Consider the following 14746-nt stretch of genomic DNA (forward strand, 5'->3'; position numbering starts at 1 on the left):
TTCTTTTAACATCACAATTTTTTTTAACACACGATTACTGTCCGCCCCTTTCTTGGAAAGCATGTACTGGCGAAAATCCAGTCGTAATGCAGCAGACGCGTCCATATCAAAATTTAGCAGTAACAAATTTAATAATAATGCATATATTTGTGGAGACTGGGGTCAAGTTGTATTTTACAATTTTAAAAATGTGCATAATGTCACAAGTTACTTCATGGTAAAGATTAGATAGCTCTTAATATGAAAAGGAAAAAGCACTGAGCTGTCACCGAAATGCAATTATGCCATCTAGTGGCAGAAAAATGACCTAAATACAAATCAATATTACACTCGTTTTTTGCAGTATAGTACATTTTAATTTTAACTGAATTTTATGAATCATTATGAATTTACTGTATCTAAAATATGACTTTTAGATAAGATGGCTAAATGATGCAGCCATATGTCAATTAGTTCAACATTAATGAAAAATTATAATTTGTTATTGTCTATTTAATTGTACATTTAGAACAAATATCAAATTTGTGAATTAACTATAGAAGTCATGCGATTAATTAGGATTAACATTTTTAATCGCCTGCCACCCCTGCTTTATACATATCATAAAAACATTGACATTTCAACAGGGGTGTGTAGACTTTTTATTTCAACTATAAATCAAATTATTGACGAAAAAATTGAATCTTAAAGGATCGGATGTAACATAAATAGCTATGAAAAGAGGAAGCACTGCCATTTATTATCAGCTGTTCAAGCAAACTAAACCCACAGGTAGAAAACTGCAACACAGACATAAAATTTGGATTTATTGTAGACAATCTTTCATGTTACCACTCAATGGTAAAAAAAAAATTTTTTTTTTTAAAGAGAACCTAATTTGGCTCTTGTAATTCATGTTACAGTACTTTGATTTTTTATTTTTTTTTTTAAGTAAAACTCTCAAGAAGAGGACATTTCAGAATGTACTGCAAATGTTAAGCATGCAAGAAGAGGAAAACATGCTAATTAAAAAAAGAAGAAAAAAAACACTTCTTAATATTTAGTTGTCAAACTTTAAAAACAAATCAGTCCTATTTTACTTCCTCTTATTCTAAACTAACAGTAGGCGAACGCATGCATTGCTGTATGCAAATCTAAAAAATGATGCCTCCTTTCCTGATCAGCTGTTTCTTGACTGTGAGGCAAAATAACAATCAACAAAATCCAAACTTGTTAATTAAATGCATAGATGTTTAAAATAAAAGTAAAGAAGCACCAAAAAAGAAAGAAAATAATCAAATAAAAGAGAGAAAAACAGGCATGTGTGTTTTTCTTATGTTTATGTATTGCACGCACTTATTGGTAGGCTGACTAGTGGTGTGTCGCGGAGTGTTTGTTGCATGTCCAGTGGTTCCTTCATGCACCTCTGCAAACATCTGTTAACTTTGAAAGCATTTTCTCACACAAACACATACATTTGAACATTTAGCTGCTAAAACGAAGTTCAGTCGGGTCCATAAGGCAGGTGTAAAAAAAAAAATAAAAAAATAAAATATTGAGTAAAGCCTATTTATGTTAATAATTTGTTTGAAAAAGTTAAAAGTTTTATGTTATATTACTTTACCATACGCCAACTGAAATATTGAATGACTGATTGAAATAAATGGACTTTCCTCGATATTCACATTTGTTTGCACCCACCTGTTTATGTCTGACTGGATTAAAACATGCTTCAGTCTTATAGCGCCCACTTGTGGTCAACTAAGGTAGACCTGCTCGGTTCTTGGCTCAGTGTCCACTTGCCTCAATGGGCCTTGGCACCCATAGATATAAGGCAACTCTGCTGGTGATTTTCAGGCCCTTGAGCTTGTATTTAAAGACGTCACGTCACGTCACTGCCTTTTGCTGTCCAGAATGGCTCGCCAGTCGTCGGACCAGGACAGCAAGCGTCTCTGTGAGGGGTTGCCGGGAAGGTGCTTGTTGTGGCAAGCGGTGAACAAAACCTGCTCCCAGGTGGGTTTGGGCTCCACGCCTACACACGGGATGCGGTCAGTTATTAAATGACATAAGAACGCACAAGCTGTTTTTATATTATGCGATGTCTACACACTGGTTGCCTTACAAGACACCAAGATGATGAAGCAGCTGTCTTTAAAAGGTGCTGGTGAATCACTTGAAACACCCACATGGCATTACACAAGCAGCATTACGAAATCAGTCTTTTGTTTGGTTTTCTTTCCTTTATAGCGCACACCGGAATTCCTTTCATGTTTGAAATGTCTTACAGTGGGTATAAGAAGTGTACACACCCCTGCTCAAATGTCAGGTTTTTGTAATATAAAAAATGAGACCAAGATAAAGCCTATAACCAGGACAAATCAATTAAATTATTGTTTTCATTATCTTTTTGAGATTTGAAGTAAAAATGGAAACAATTGCTCCATCTGGGGAGAAAAAAATACAATAAAAATCCCAAGTCAAGTCTCAATACATGATGCTACCGCCAACTTGCTTCATGGTGCTCTTTTGGTGATTTGCAGTGTTGCGTTTAAGCCAAACATACTTTTTGGAATTTAGGCCAAAATGTTTAATCGTGTTTTCATTGGTCCACAGCAAAATATCTCAAAACATAGGTCACTATGGCAATAATAAAAGAAATGTTATTCTGCATATTAAAAAAAAAAAAAAAAAAATGTGCATAAAATATTCTAATTACATTACACTGCAACAAGTTACATTTTGTATGCTGTTACAGTGTTTTGATTTTTTTTTTTTAATCACTAAACTTGATAAACTTATTTAAAAGTAACTCAATATATTTTGAGTTTTTTTTTTAATGGTCTGCAGAATTTTTAATTAGGGTACCTAATGAAGTGTCCATTGAGTTTCTTGTTTTACGTCAAATGTGTTTATTAACCTGACATGTTTATTAAACAGACTTATCCATTGCATTGTGACCCCAGGGAATTAGTTTTTTTGCCACAATAAAGTGTAATTGCACATCCAATACAGTAGGTGGCAGTGGCGCCCTCAATGTCAGATAGGGCGCAAGGGGTATTTCAGGGATGTCAAACATACGGCCCTCAGCTGGTCCAATCTGGCCCGTACAGACAACACAAACTTCAGTTTTTTGCTAAAATGAACTGTGGTTGCCAATTTTGTCCACTGGAGGGCGTACAGTCAACCACTTAAATGACATTCTGAAATATGCCTGTGACTCAGCATTTGATCCCCCCCCAAAAAATTACGTACATTATTTTTTGAACGAAATGTCAGATTACTATGCGGGGGTGAGCTAAATGTCTATCTCCTGGTGTTAGGGTGTGCCCAAAAAATAATTGAGAAGCACTGCACTTATTGCAAATCTAATAGCATTGATGCTAACGCTAACACAACAAAATGCCAACTGGCTGGTCCTGCGATTAGTACATTTGCTAAAGTAGCAAATGTAAAGCTAATGAACGTAGAATATTCTATTTTGAATCGCTACTGCCACCTGCTGACGAAAAATTAAACTGCACATACCCTTCATCACCTACACACCGCACACATTATGTCACATCCGCAGACGGCGCAGGAAATTCGAACCCGAATCCAGTTTGAAAACTATTGGCCAGAGGCTTGCAGGAGTACCCATTGTAAACAGCTAAAGTGTTAATCCACTAATTAGAAGATCTTTCCGTCATAAATGGTCAAATAAAAAGGCTATTGTAAAGATATTTTTGTGGAAAAAAAGGTTCCATATTGCAGCTTTAAATTCACTATATATCACGGAACATTAATAAAAGCCAAGTGTACTAGCCAACTGATTGTCATGCTAATATTATTAGCAACAATTACATATTGTGTAGTTTTACCAGTGGGTATAGTTATTTAAATGTTATAGTTATTTATTTGAAAAACAGAGAAAAACCATTCAAAGATTCAAGCTTTTGTTTGAGTATGTTGTTGGACATTTAATAAATACATATTGTTTCTTACATATTTATTTTTCAATATTAAGCCTATGTAACTCATTTACTGCCATTGACGGCTATAGATGTCAAAAATGTATTTGAACTATTTCTATTAGTTTATCATTTGTTTCCACTTTTGTTAACAAGAGTATGAAAACCTAAAACAAAAGTTGTTATTGTACATTTAGAACAGATATAAAATATGTGATTAATCGTGAGTTAACTATTGAAGTTATGCGATTAATTATAATTAAATATTTTAATCGCCTGACACGACGTTAAGATAATTACAAAAAAAATCGTAATTAATCGCATTACTTCACTAGTTATCTCACAATTAATCACTAATTTTATATCTGTTCTAAATGTACAATAAAAAATACTTTTGTTAACAAAAGTAGAAAAAAAAGTTAAACTAATAGAAATAGTTCAAATGAATTTTTGACGTCTATAGCCGTCAATGGCAGTGAATGAGTTCATTTTGTGTGCCTGGGACCTGTCAATTAGTGTTTTAATACTGCACATACAGTACATGGAAATCTCATTCATAACTGTGGCCAAAGTGCTTGTGAATATGGGGAACTGGGAATTCCCACTGCCCAAAATAAATAAATAATTGGTACTGTGTGGTTCTACATGATTGTAATCAAATTAAAAGTTGTACCTAAAATGTCAGGCTTGTCGTCGATAAGGATGTCTCCGCTGACCACCGTCTTGTCTCTGGTCAGGATGACCTGCTCCAGAAACTCGTGCCCCAGATGCTTTTCTACCCACGCATACTGGAAGAGATACACACACACACACACACACACACAACTGAGGGAATACCATGCTGTAACAGTTGCTTAAGGGAAAAATTGATAAGCAAGAGAGTGTACCTTTTCATAAGGGCAGTGCTTGAAATGCTTGATGGGGCTGGTGCAAATAAAGACATCTGTGCTGCGGAAGGGAAGGGTGGAAAAATGACACAAAATGACAGTATTTTTATTTATCTTTTTTTTTTTTTTGTATCTGTTAATGTGCTGTAGAAGTAGACACAGTAGAAGTAATGTTGCGTGCGGTTACTCTAAGAACCACAGAAGGCTCATTTAGAAAATTCTGTTTCATAACTTCAATGACACAAAAAAATGCAGACCAGCAGGAAACAAAATCACCTTGTTGACACTGAGTAAGCGAATGCATGACAATTTAATGTAAATTCAGATTCACTTTGTGTGTCAGTTATAAATGAATGTCAATATTTTAGCTTGAAATACCACAAGATGGCAGCAGATAAGCATAGAAAGTCACAATGCTAAAGCCCCTTGCACACAGCCTTGTCAAGCTTTTCCCCACATGTTAAGGCATTTACATGCTACTGGCTTAAGATCCTTCACACTTTGTTGTCGTTAACCTACTTGTCCATTTTGGTCATCTGCTTGACTGCCTCGACTCCACCAGGAAGGGGCTCCAGATCTCTGAAAAAGTCCTTGGACTCCCAGATGCTTATGGCTTTCTCCTGGAGATAAGGAACACGTGCTTGGTGTTTATTAGCAGGAGATAAAAAAAAAAAAAAAATTTGTGCACATAGCATGACTTAGATCATATATTCACGTGATTGTTATGCATAATTAGTACTGTGCAAAACACATGGCTATCTTTTTATATGGTCATACAATGTGCAGTCGCTATATTATGCTATACCCAAAAAGTAACCCTAATAAGCATAATTTGGTGACTCTGATTGTCACCCAAATCCATCGTAAATATTCACTAAATGACACTTAATTTACAAGGCGTTTCAAATGATGAGGGTGTTTTTCATCGTTTGGGTCACAAGTGTTTAATTGAAAATCATTAAGGAAAGAAGAGTTGCATGTCACTTTACTTACAGAAAGATCACTCCGAAGTCTCCCGTACTGCTTGGACACCCAAAAGCCTCTCCTGTCCTCCAGGGTGACGTAGGGTTCGTCCGGGTACCTGGCCCGGTACTTCTTCAAGAACCCCCCTTCAAAATCGGCCAGGACGCCGTCCATGTCGACCAGGACCCGTAGTCTCTTGCCAGTACCGGAGTTAAGCTTCATATTAACGCAGCTCCCTTTAAATTTGTTTAGAAGCAACGCTTTCCCTCTTCCCAGTAGACGGCTTGTGGTCGACGATAACATGATAGTGGACTTGGGCGGCACCAGTTAACTCTTGCAGATGAGCTCGTGGGAAAAGTCCACATGGAAAGACAGTTTTGTCATGCACGCTGCATGGATTGCATTCGTCTTCTGTTGACGTTTTTTGTCCGCATAACGTTTAATCGCCTCTGCGTTTTATCTGCACAGCTCGGATGCTATCTTGACGTTAGCTTTGAAGCGAAGTCCACAGCGGCGGACAGGTCAAACGTGACAGGCCTGTGCTAGGGTCTGATTGAATCGCTTGTTAACGTGTTGTCACTTGTCAAATGTCCCGCAGCTCCCCATAACCTATCAAGTTGAAAGCCTGGGAGAAAATTGCTGTTTTTGGGTGCCCGAAGAAAAGAACACAGAATATTGTAACACTATGGTTTCATAGGTAAACAACACCGTAGTTGTGCTGAACTAGGAACAAACTGTACTGACAAGAACAAAGATATACTGTCGAAACAAGATAGTACTGCGTCGACTCTGCGCTTTCCAATCAGCAAATGTGACTAAGTGGCCCAATTATTATTATTATTATTATTATTATTATTATTATTATTATTGTTATTATTATTAGGTTGCTGTTGCTTTAGAAGTGGTGGAAATATAAGTAAAAAACAAACAAACATGTACAGTATCTGAAATGCAGTAACAGCGACAACACGCACTATTTATAAAATTCATCTGATTCAAAACATTGTATTTCTCAGGATCGCGTATGTACGAAAACGTATTTTCTTCAAAAAATCAGCACAGTTGTTTAAATTCGTTTGCGCTCTCACTCTCTTATATGATCTTTGTACAAACCCGGCAGATGTGACGTCAATTCATGTACAGTATTTCTTAGCCAACATTAATTTAGCCGAAATGGTGTATGGTCCCTCAGACAATATGTACAATTGAGTAAGTGAATATTTTACGGATTTAACGATGGCGCCACCGCTCCACAAAGTAGTATTTTGCGTGACTCGTATATTGGTGTCGGGCCCTTTAAAAAAATTCCCTTACTTAAAAAATCTCGTTGCAATCCGTTAACTTCATAGGGTATCGCGAGAATACCCAGTGGCGGCTGTGTGGCCCCTGTCTCAGTACGGACGGAGTTGATTCTGACGTTTGAATGAAAACCCGTGAAAATTACCTCCACATTGGACACATGATATAATGGCTTCAGCCTTGGAGCAGTTTGTGAACAATGTGCGGCAGCTTTCCGCTCAAGGTAGGCTTTGCTTAACACGTTCGCATGGGAAGTACTGGCTAGTTAGCCTGCATATGCTACCCTATGCTTTGCCGATAGCCAGATTCACTTATTTTTGCCTCATCATGTAAACACATTGCTAAAGAGTCTTTCGCTGCCAATACGAGTATGCGAAATATAACCACAGAATGTGTTAGTACATGTGATGACAGTGGATGTGTGTGGACGTGGTAGATATTCGAACAAAATAGTAAAAATGATACTTTCTCGTTCTGATCTAGAAAATATTTTCTGGGCACTGGCTACCGGAAGTCCCACCCTAGTCTCCCGTGATTGGCTTACCAACGAAATCGACTAATTTGACTGGTTATGGTGCCCTGTCAATCTCTGTGCTTTTGCGAAGGCCTTGACAGGACTGTTGACCGACTGGCTTCAAATTATATCTACAGTTAATCACAATTCAAGCTTTGTATCTCAAACAAATGGACTTCTGGTCTGTTGTTTAGTGAGAACTTAAATGGTGTTGATGATTCAATGGCATTTATACAGGGTTTCTTATTTTTTCATCTAAAGAGATTCCTGATATTAGATTCTGGCGGAATGATATCCGTGAGCAAAAAATACTGCGATATCGCGGTATTAAAATTACTAAACTAAATAGTTATTTTCTGAAATATTTGAGAGAAAAAATAAATACATTTCAATTGAACATACTATTTTATTTTAAACAAACTATAAAATATTTGTTACATTATGAAATGTGTACCATGTTAAGTTTAAATGAATAATAAATAAGTAAATGTTAACATTCTTCTGTTTTAAATCATAGCAAGTCATACTGGCGAGCTACAGTATGTTATGCTAAACCATAAGTCATATTCAAGAAAAGTTAATTTTTGAGAAATATTTGTTAATTAAAAAAAAAAATCATCACAATTGCAGGCATGAATTCAAGTGTTGGTACAGCGAGTTCACTCATGTAAGTCGCAATCACAATTGTGTATTCCTCGAGAAACTTACTTTCAAAATGCTGAATATTATATGTTCTGTCCACCATCATTTCTTCCTCTGTAGGCCAGATGACTCAGCTATGCGAGTTGATCAACAAGAGCGGGGAGCTGCTGGCCAAGAACCTGTCGCACCTGGACACAGTGCTGGGGGCCTTGGATATTCAGGAGCACTCCCTCGGTGTGCTGGCTGTGCTGTAAGTGCGCTCTGTGCAAGTCATGACTCATTTACACCCCCCAGAGAGGTCTGCTGCTATTTTATTGCACCAGTACAGTATTATGACCAAATGCCGTGCCTCCACTTTGCATTTTGCCCATGCCCCTTTTTGTTATTGTGTAGTTTTTGTACATGTTTTATATTTGTACATTTTATTTCGAGTCAGGATTTATTACTGGACAAAAATGTAACTGTTGGGAAAATTATTGTTCACGTATAACAAAACATTTGTGTAACACTGTTGTATGACTCAAACACAAAATAATCATGAAGGCTCCCTGTGTGTGTGTGTGTGTTTTTTTTCTTCTGATCTGTGACTGTACTGCGTTCCAGATTTGTAAAGTTCTCCATGCCAAACATCCCTGATTTTGAGACACTCTTTTCCCAAGTCCAGCTCTTCATCAGTACTTGCAATGGCGAGCACATTAGATATGCAACAGACACTTGTAAGTCCTATCGACCAAACTTTTTACACTCATCTATTTCGGCAGTAACTATCTTAGCAACGTTGTATGTAATGTATTTGTATATTTATACGAGGGATGTAGGGATGGACCGATTACCAGCCAGGCCGACTATTGGCAACGAAATTTGGCATTTCGGCACATATCAGCATCAGCCATTTAAAAAAAATCAATTTAGCTTTTATTTATGTGTTCTAAGAGATGCTGCTGATCCTGGGAATGTGCTGCACTTTTTGTTGGAATTTGAAAACAAATCTATTGTTTTAAGGTAAAAGGAAAAAATAACTAACTTTGCAAATCTGAAAAGATGTTTAACTCATTCACTGCCATTGACGGCTATAGACGTCATAAATTCATTTGAACTATTTCTATTAGTTGAAATTTTTTTTCCACTTGTCAACAAGAGTATGAAAGCCTAGATTTTTTTTTTTTGTACATTTAGAACAGACATAACATTTGTGATTAATCGTGCGTTAACTAGTGAAGTATTGCAATTAATTAAGATTAAAAATTTTAATCACCTGACACCCCTAATTTTTATTTAATCTTTTCTTTAAAAATAAATAAATAAAATAATTGTGATTATTTTTTCCAATTTTTAAAAACATTTTTTTTAAAGGAAAGATTATTAAAAATTAGGGGCGTCAGGTGATTACCATTTTTAATCGTCAATTGCATGACTTCACTGGTTAACTCACAATTAATCACAAATTTTATATCTGTTCTAATGCAATAAAAAAAATTCTAGGTTTTCATACTCTTAACAAAAGTGGGGAAAATGTTAAACTAATAGAAAATAGTTACATTGAATTTTTGACGTCTATAGCCGTCAATGGCAGTGAATGAGTTAATAAACATGCTTAATGGCATCCAAACAACGTTAAGGGTTTTTGTATTAGAGTTTTCCTTTTTACTGCAAACGAATATCGGTGCCAAATATCATCGGCCTCCTTGACCACTAATCAGAGAAAAACATATTTGTCTATCTGTAATTTATATGTTTATCTGCTATTATCATGATGTTCATGACCACTCCTTTTGTTTCCTCATAGTTGCTGGTCTCTGCCACCAGTTGACAAATGCCCTTGTAGAGCGGAAACAGGTAAGACTACAGATTTACATTAAGGTTCAGAACTGAATTCATAAAATTACGGTTAATGTACTTATGCAGCGATACCAATTAAAAATCAAAATGTCTTAAACCCTTAACAATTCAACAAATATATGAAAAATAAATAAAGGACTGAAACTAATGAAGCTGACAGGTAAATTAATCATATCTTTTTTTGCTACACTATTTGTTGTTTCATAATAGAGGACTTTTTACTTGTGCATATTAATATGTACAAGCACAGATGTACCAGGTCTTAGCATGTCTATTGTTATCTTTTGGCATAGGTTGGCATGCATGTCTCTGTAGCTTCTTTCATATGCATTTTATTTATCCTTGTGCTCTAATTTCAGTCATAGAGTCATTACATAAACAGAATCATCTCCTTCCCCTCCCCTACTAAATATTTTAACACATTTTAAAGTGTGGTCCTCATTTTCTCAGGGTTTGAATTTTTAAGTAGCATTTCTTTCCTTCTCCCTCTGTGGCAGCCATTGAGGGGCGTCGTCATCCTGAAACAGGCAATAGACAAAATGCAGATGAACACAAACCAACTTACCTCAGTTCATGCAGACCTGTGTCAGGTGAGTGTCACTGTGCCTTCTGTATCTGTCACACAACAGTGTCCACAATAACATCGTGTGGTTTAAATCACACTTTCCAAATAGGATGTGTGATTTTATGTCGTTGATCTAATCTCATTATTATATTATGACTTTTCTATAACAAATTCCGTTTTCCCTGTTGAATTTCCTCAACAGTTGTGCTTGTTAGCAAAGTGCTTCAAGCCAGCCCTGCCCTTCCTGGAGCTTGACATGATGGACATCTGTAAGGAGAACGGGGCTTACGACGCAAAGCACTTTTTATGTTACTACTACTATGGTGGCATGATCTACATGGGCCTGAAAAATTTCGATAGAGCACTGTATTTTTATGAACAGGTACGTCCTCTGCTGTATTTCATCCAAAGCGCTGTTCCAGATGTTTTTATTTTCATTTCTTTGTACAGGCATTTGTTTGAGTAAACATTCTTACCTTACATGTTTGGTAAAAAATGAAGCCATGTTGTAGAAGGTAACCACGACAAACAATGTGCCTTAACTTTTGATACCCAAGGTCAAACTGTCCCTCCAGTCATCATAAAACCTTTAACTTGTGTCATATTTGAGGAAGTGAACAGTGAAATCATACAAGTATAAAATTGAACTAACAAGATATAAAAATAATAAAACACTCAGTCTTGACTTGGAAAAAGTGTAGTGCAGATGAATGAAATCCTCATCACCTGTCATTTATTTATTTATTTGTAATGTTTTTACACCTTCAAGGCAATAACCACTCCAGCCATGGCAGTGAGCCACATCATGTTGGAATCCTACAAGAAATACATCCTGGTCTCACTCATTCTCCACGGCAAAGTGCAGCAACTGCCCAAATACACCTCACAAATCGTGGGGAGGTTTATCAAGGTAAGAGTGGCCTATAAAGGTTGATGTCATAAAATCTCCATTTACGAGTAGTGCTTAGTATTCAAAGTAAGCGAGCATCCGCATGGAGATCATACACTTTTAATTATTCGCTTCTTTCATGTTGCTTTTCCTCAGCCCTTGAGCAACGCCTACCATGAGCTAGCTCAGGTTTACACCACCAACAACCCCACTGAATTGCGCGGCGTAGTCAACAAACACAGCGAGACGTTCACGCGAGACAACAACACGGGCCTGGTCAAGCAGTGTCTCTCCTCCCTCTACAAAAAGAACATCCAGAGGCTAACAAAGGTGTGTGTGTGGCAGCTCTGATGTGGTGATGGGTAATATACAGTATTTGATTCTATTAGTAACATTGACCTTAGGACACCTGACATTAAAAAACAAAGTCAAAGTTATTAAGTGTAACAAATGTTTCAAGTGTAACAAGAGTTTCATATGGCTTAACAGAGGTCTCTGTAAAGCCCCCCCCCCCCCAACAAAATTACATAGAAAATAATAATTAAAAACAAGTCAACCTCTACTTCGTAGAAATTTACTTTTTTTTGGGGGGGGGGGGCTTGAAATGTATCACCAGTGAAAAGTGACGGAAAACTATATTTTATTTGGTCATAATGGGATTACAAATGGTTCTATAACAAAAGAATGAGGTGGTTTCTTGTTCTGTCTATTTCCTGTTTCTTTTATCCTACCATTCATTGGGTCAACAATTTTATAAAAGGTACACATTGGATCACTCAGAAAAACATCAGGGAACTCCTGTTGGCTGCACTGAGCAAAAAGGGGTTTGATAATTTTGCATGCCCTACTTTTCAGTTATTTGTGTAAAACATCAACAAAAACAAGTTTGAAATATAAATTTCATTCCACTTCACATTTGTGTCCCACAAATTGGTGCAGATTTTTCATCAAAAAAAATTTTTTTTGATATCTTTGTTTGAAGCCTGAAATCTGGCAAAAGGTCAAAAAGTTTGAAGGGAGTTAAACCTTCGCATGACACTGTAGATAAAAAAAAAACCCACAGCTGGTCTGAAACCTGTCAGTATGATGCGATGATAGCTGGGGTAATGCTGATAAAATGACTAAATAAATAAGGGTGTTTTCTCTGGACATGATATTAGATTTTTGGTGTGCAATGAAGTCATCCAAGTATGCGGTACTCGGATGAAAATGTTATGCGATGTTTTTCTGACATGTTTTTTTTGCCGTCTCCCTGCAGACTTTCCTGACACTGTCTTTGCAAGACATGGCAAGTCGGGTGCAGCTTTCAGGGCCTCAAGAGGCGGAGAAATACGTCTTACACATGGTGAGGTGGTCCACAATGACAACAGTAATATATGCAGAAGTATCACTTCCAACATTTGAGTTTTATTCACCTTTGAATTATTTAGTCCTTGTTTTAATATCGTCGTGGGTTTCTGAGCAGATTGAAGACGGTGAGATCTACGCTAGCATTAACCAAAAGGACGGCATGGTGTGCTTCCATGACAACCCAGAAAAATACAATAATCCAGCAATGCTACACAAAATTGACCAAGAGGTGAGAAAAGTGTAACTTTCAAAAATAATTGAAGCCTCTCATAAAACTCATTGTGCTTTCTTTCAGATGTTGAAATGTATAGAATTGGATGAGAAACTAAAATCTATGGATCAAGAAATCACAGTAAACCCACAGTTTGTGCAGAAGGTAAGACCATTTTCACGATTGTGTTTTCTTTATACATTTACACTACTATTCATTGTGTGCCACCATTTAGCTTTTTTAATTTTAGTCATTTGTACATGCTAAAAACACACATCGTAGACCAATGAGCATTTAAAAGGAAAGTCAACCCAAACATTTTCTTTACGATAATATGTTCTAAGTTGCCTCACTAGTCTAAACATGGTATTGTGATTAATATTGCGTTTGTGGAGTAATATGAATTAAGCAGCAAAATCCACAAATTTTTATCTATCTCAGGGGGGGCTGCTATTTCACCACTTGCTACTGACTGAAAATGACATCACAGTGGCTAAGGTAACAACCAATCACGGCTCACCTGTTTTCTGAAGCTGTGCCGTGATTGGTCGTTACTTGAGCCATAAGCACCTGTGATGTTATTTTCAGTTGACAATAAATGGCTAAATGGCCGCCGCTCCCTGTATTACTGTGTTTGCGTTTAGACTGCTAGGAACGGAACTCTGTCGTGAACAGAGGACTAAATGATTTAGCCTGCAATAAAATGAGTTGATTTCTGCTAGTCTTTGTTATTTAACCCAAATGGGGCAAGATTACCGTACCATCCACCAGTTGTACAATATTGACCCTTTCAAAAGAAACAGTTCTGTTGATCTTTGAAGCATTTATATATAATTTGAAGAATCATCACAATCTGTCTCTGTAAAATGAACTTTGCCAGACATGTCTGACATGTGACTTTTATTTTCATTTTAGAGTATGGGAACGCAGGAGGATGATGTTGGCAGCAAAACATCAAGTTACTCCTGAGGGGCCTCAGACTGCCAGAAAATGCTGCATCCCCCAATACATTCTTCCATGGATGCGTTGGATGTTTTTTTTTAAGAGGAAAAACAAATATTCTATTGCATAAGGACATTGGTTGAGAAGATCTAAACGTGTGGAATGGTGGTGAATTTGGTTGTTGTTTTTTCAGTTTGTGAAGGATTGCAAAACGATCTTTACAGGAATTGAAAAAGAGAAGGATTTTGCCAGTGTTTTATTTATCAATGTTGAGGTTGGAGTGACACTGCTATGTTATCACAGGACACAATAATAAAAGCAGGACTTGTTTGTTCCAAGCATATTTGTGAATAATCTCACCATTTGCTGCATGATGACAACTTTGGCTGGCAAGGAATAAATCAAATTATAATCTACATTTGTTACGACTGCAATGATAGTGTCCCTCTTGCATTTGTTTAGAATGTAGAGTCTGCACACGCAAACGTGTCTTTGAACAAACAGTGCAAAGATCATAGATATGGCAAAGAGTGCCAATGGCGCACTGTTTTTGTTTTCCTCTATTTTTTCATAGGTTGGATCCACTAGAGGTCGCTACAGCACTGTACAGAAAATCGTTTTTGACAGCTTATTACAAAAGGCCAAGTCAACGGATATAACCAAACCGTCATGTTGCAGTTGTGGATCTGTAATAAATTGTTCAAGAATTGGCTTCATGC

At 36.8% G+C, this 14746-nt stretch overlaps 2 protein-coding genes across 2 annotated transcripts; one reads left to right on the top strand and one right to left on the bottom strand.

Moving 5' to 3' along the window:
* Positions 1–628: 628 nt before the first annotated feature.
* On the bottom strand, positions 629–6601 carry nt5m (5',3'-nucleotidase, mitochondrial). Its single transcript, XM_077551093.1, has 5 exons — positions 5807–6601; positions 5333–5433; positions 4814–4874; positions 4600–4714; positions 629–2011 (listed from the first exon to the last, which is right to left on the bottom strand). Exons 1-5 carry the CDS (start codon positions 6077–6079, stop codon positions 1872–1874), a joined length of 690 nt encoding a protein of 229 aa, XP_077407219.1. The 5' UTR covers positions 6080–6601; the 3' UTR covers positions 629–1871.
* Positions 6602–7109: 508 nt separating this feature from the next.
* cops3 (COP9 signalosome subunit 3) lies at positions 7110–14739 on the top strand. The gene is made up of 12 exons (XM_077551092.1): positions 7110–7298; positions 8352–8481; positions 8835–8947; positions 10018–10067; positions 10568–10660; positions 10838–11017; positions 11405–11545; positions 11681–11854; positions 12783–12869; positions 12990–13103; positions 13170–13250; positions 14001–14739. Exons 1-12 carry the CDS (start codon positions 7244–7246, stop codon positions 14052–14054), a joined length of 1272 nt encoding a protein of 423 aa, XP_077407218.1. The 5' UTR covers positions 7110–7243; the 3' UTR covers positions 14055–14739.
* Positions 14740–14746: the final 7 nt, after the last annotated feature.

Source organism: Vanacampus margaritifer, chromosome 18 (assembly GCF_051991255.1).
Source record: "Vanacampus margaritifer isolate UIUO_Vmar chromosome 18, RoL_Vmar_1.0, whole genome shotgun sequence".
Classification (NCBI taxonomy): domain Eukaryota; kingdom Metazoa; phylum Chordata; class Actinopteri; order Syngnathiformes; family Syngnathidae; genus Vanacampus; species Vanacampus margaritifer.

Coding starts and splice junctions, on each gene's coding strand:
- nt5m (XM_077551093.1), bottom strand. CDS start 6,079: ATGTTATCGTCGACCACAAGCCGTCTACTGGGAAGAGGGAAAGCGTTG. Junction 5,434..5,806: donor GACTTCGGAGTGATCTTTCT/GTAAGTAAAGTG, acceptor CCTTATCTCCAG/GAGAAAGCCATAAGCATCTG. Junction 4,715..4,813: donor AGCACTGCCCTTATGAAAAG/GTACACTCTCTT, acceptor TATCTCTTCCAG/TATGCGTGGGTAGAAAAGCA.
- cops3 (XM_077551092.1), top strand. CDS start 7,244: ATGGCTTCAGCCTTGGAGCAGTTTGTGAACAATGTGCGGCAGCTTTCC. Junction 11,018..11,404: donor CACTGTATTTTTATGAACAG/GTACGTCCTCTG, acceptor TACACCTTCAAG/GCAATAACCACTCCAGCCAT. Junction 12,870..12,989: donor AGAAATACGTCTTACACATG/GTGAGGTGGTCC, acceptor GTTTCTGAGCAG/ATTGAAGACGGTGAGATCTA.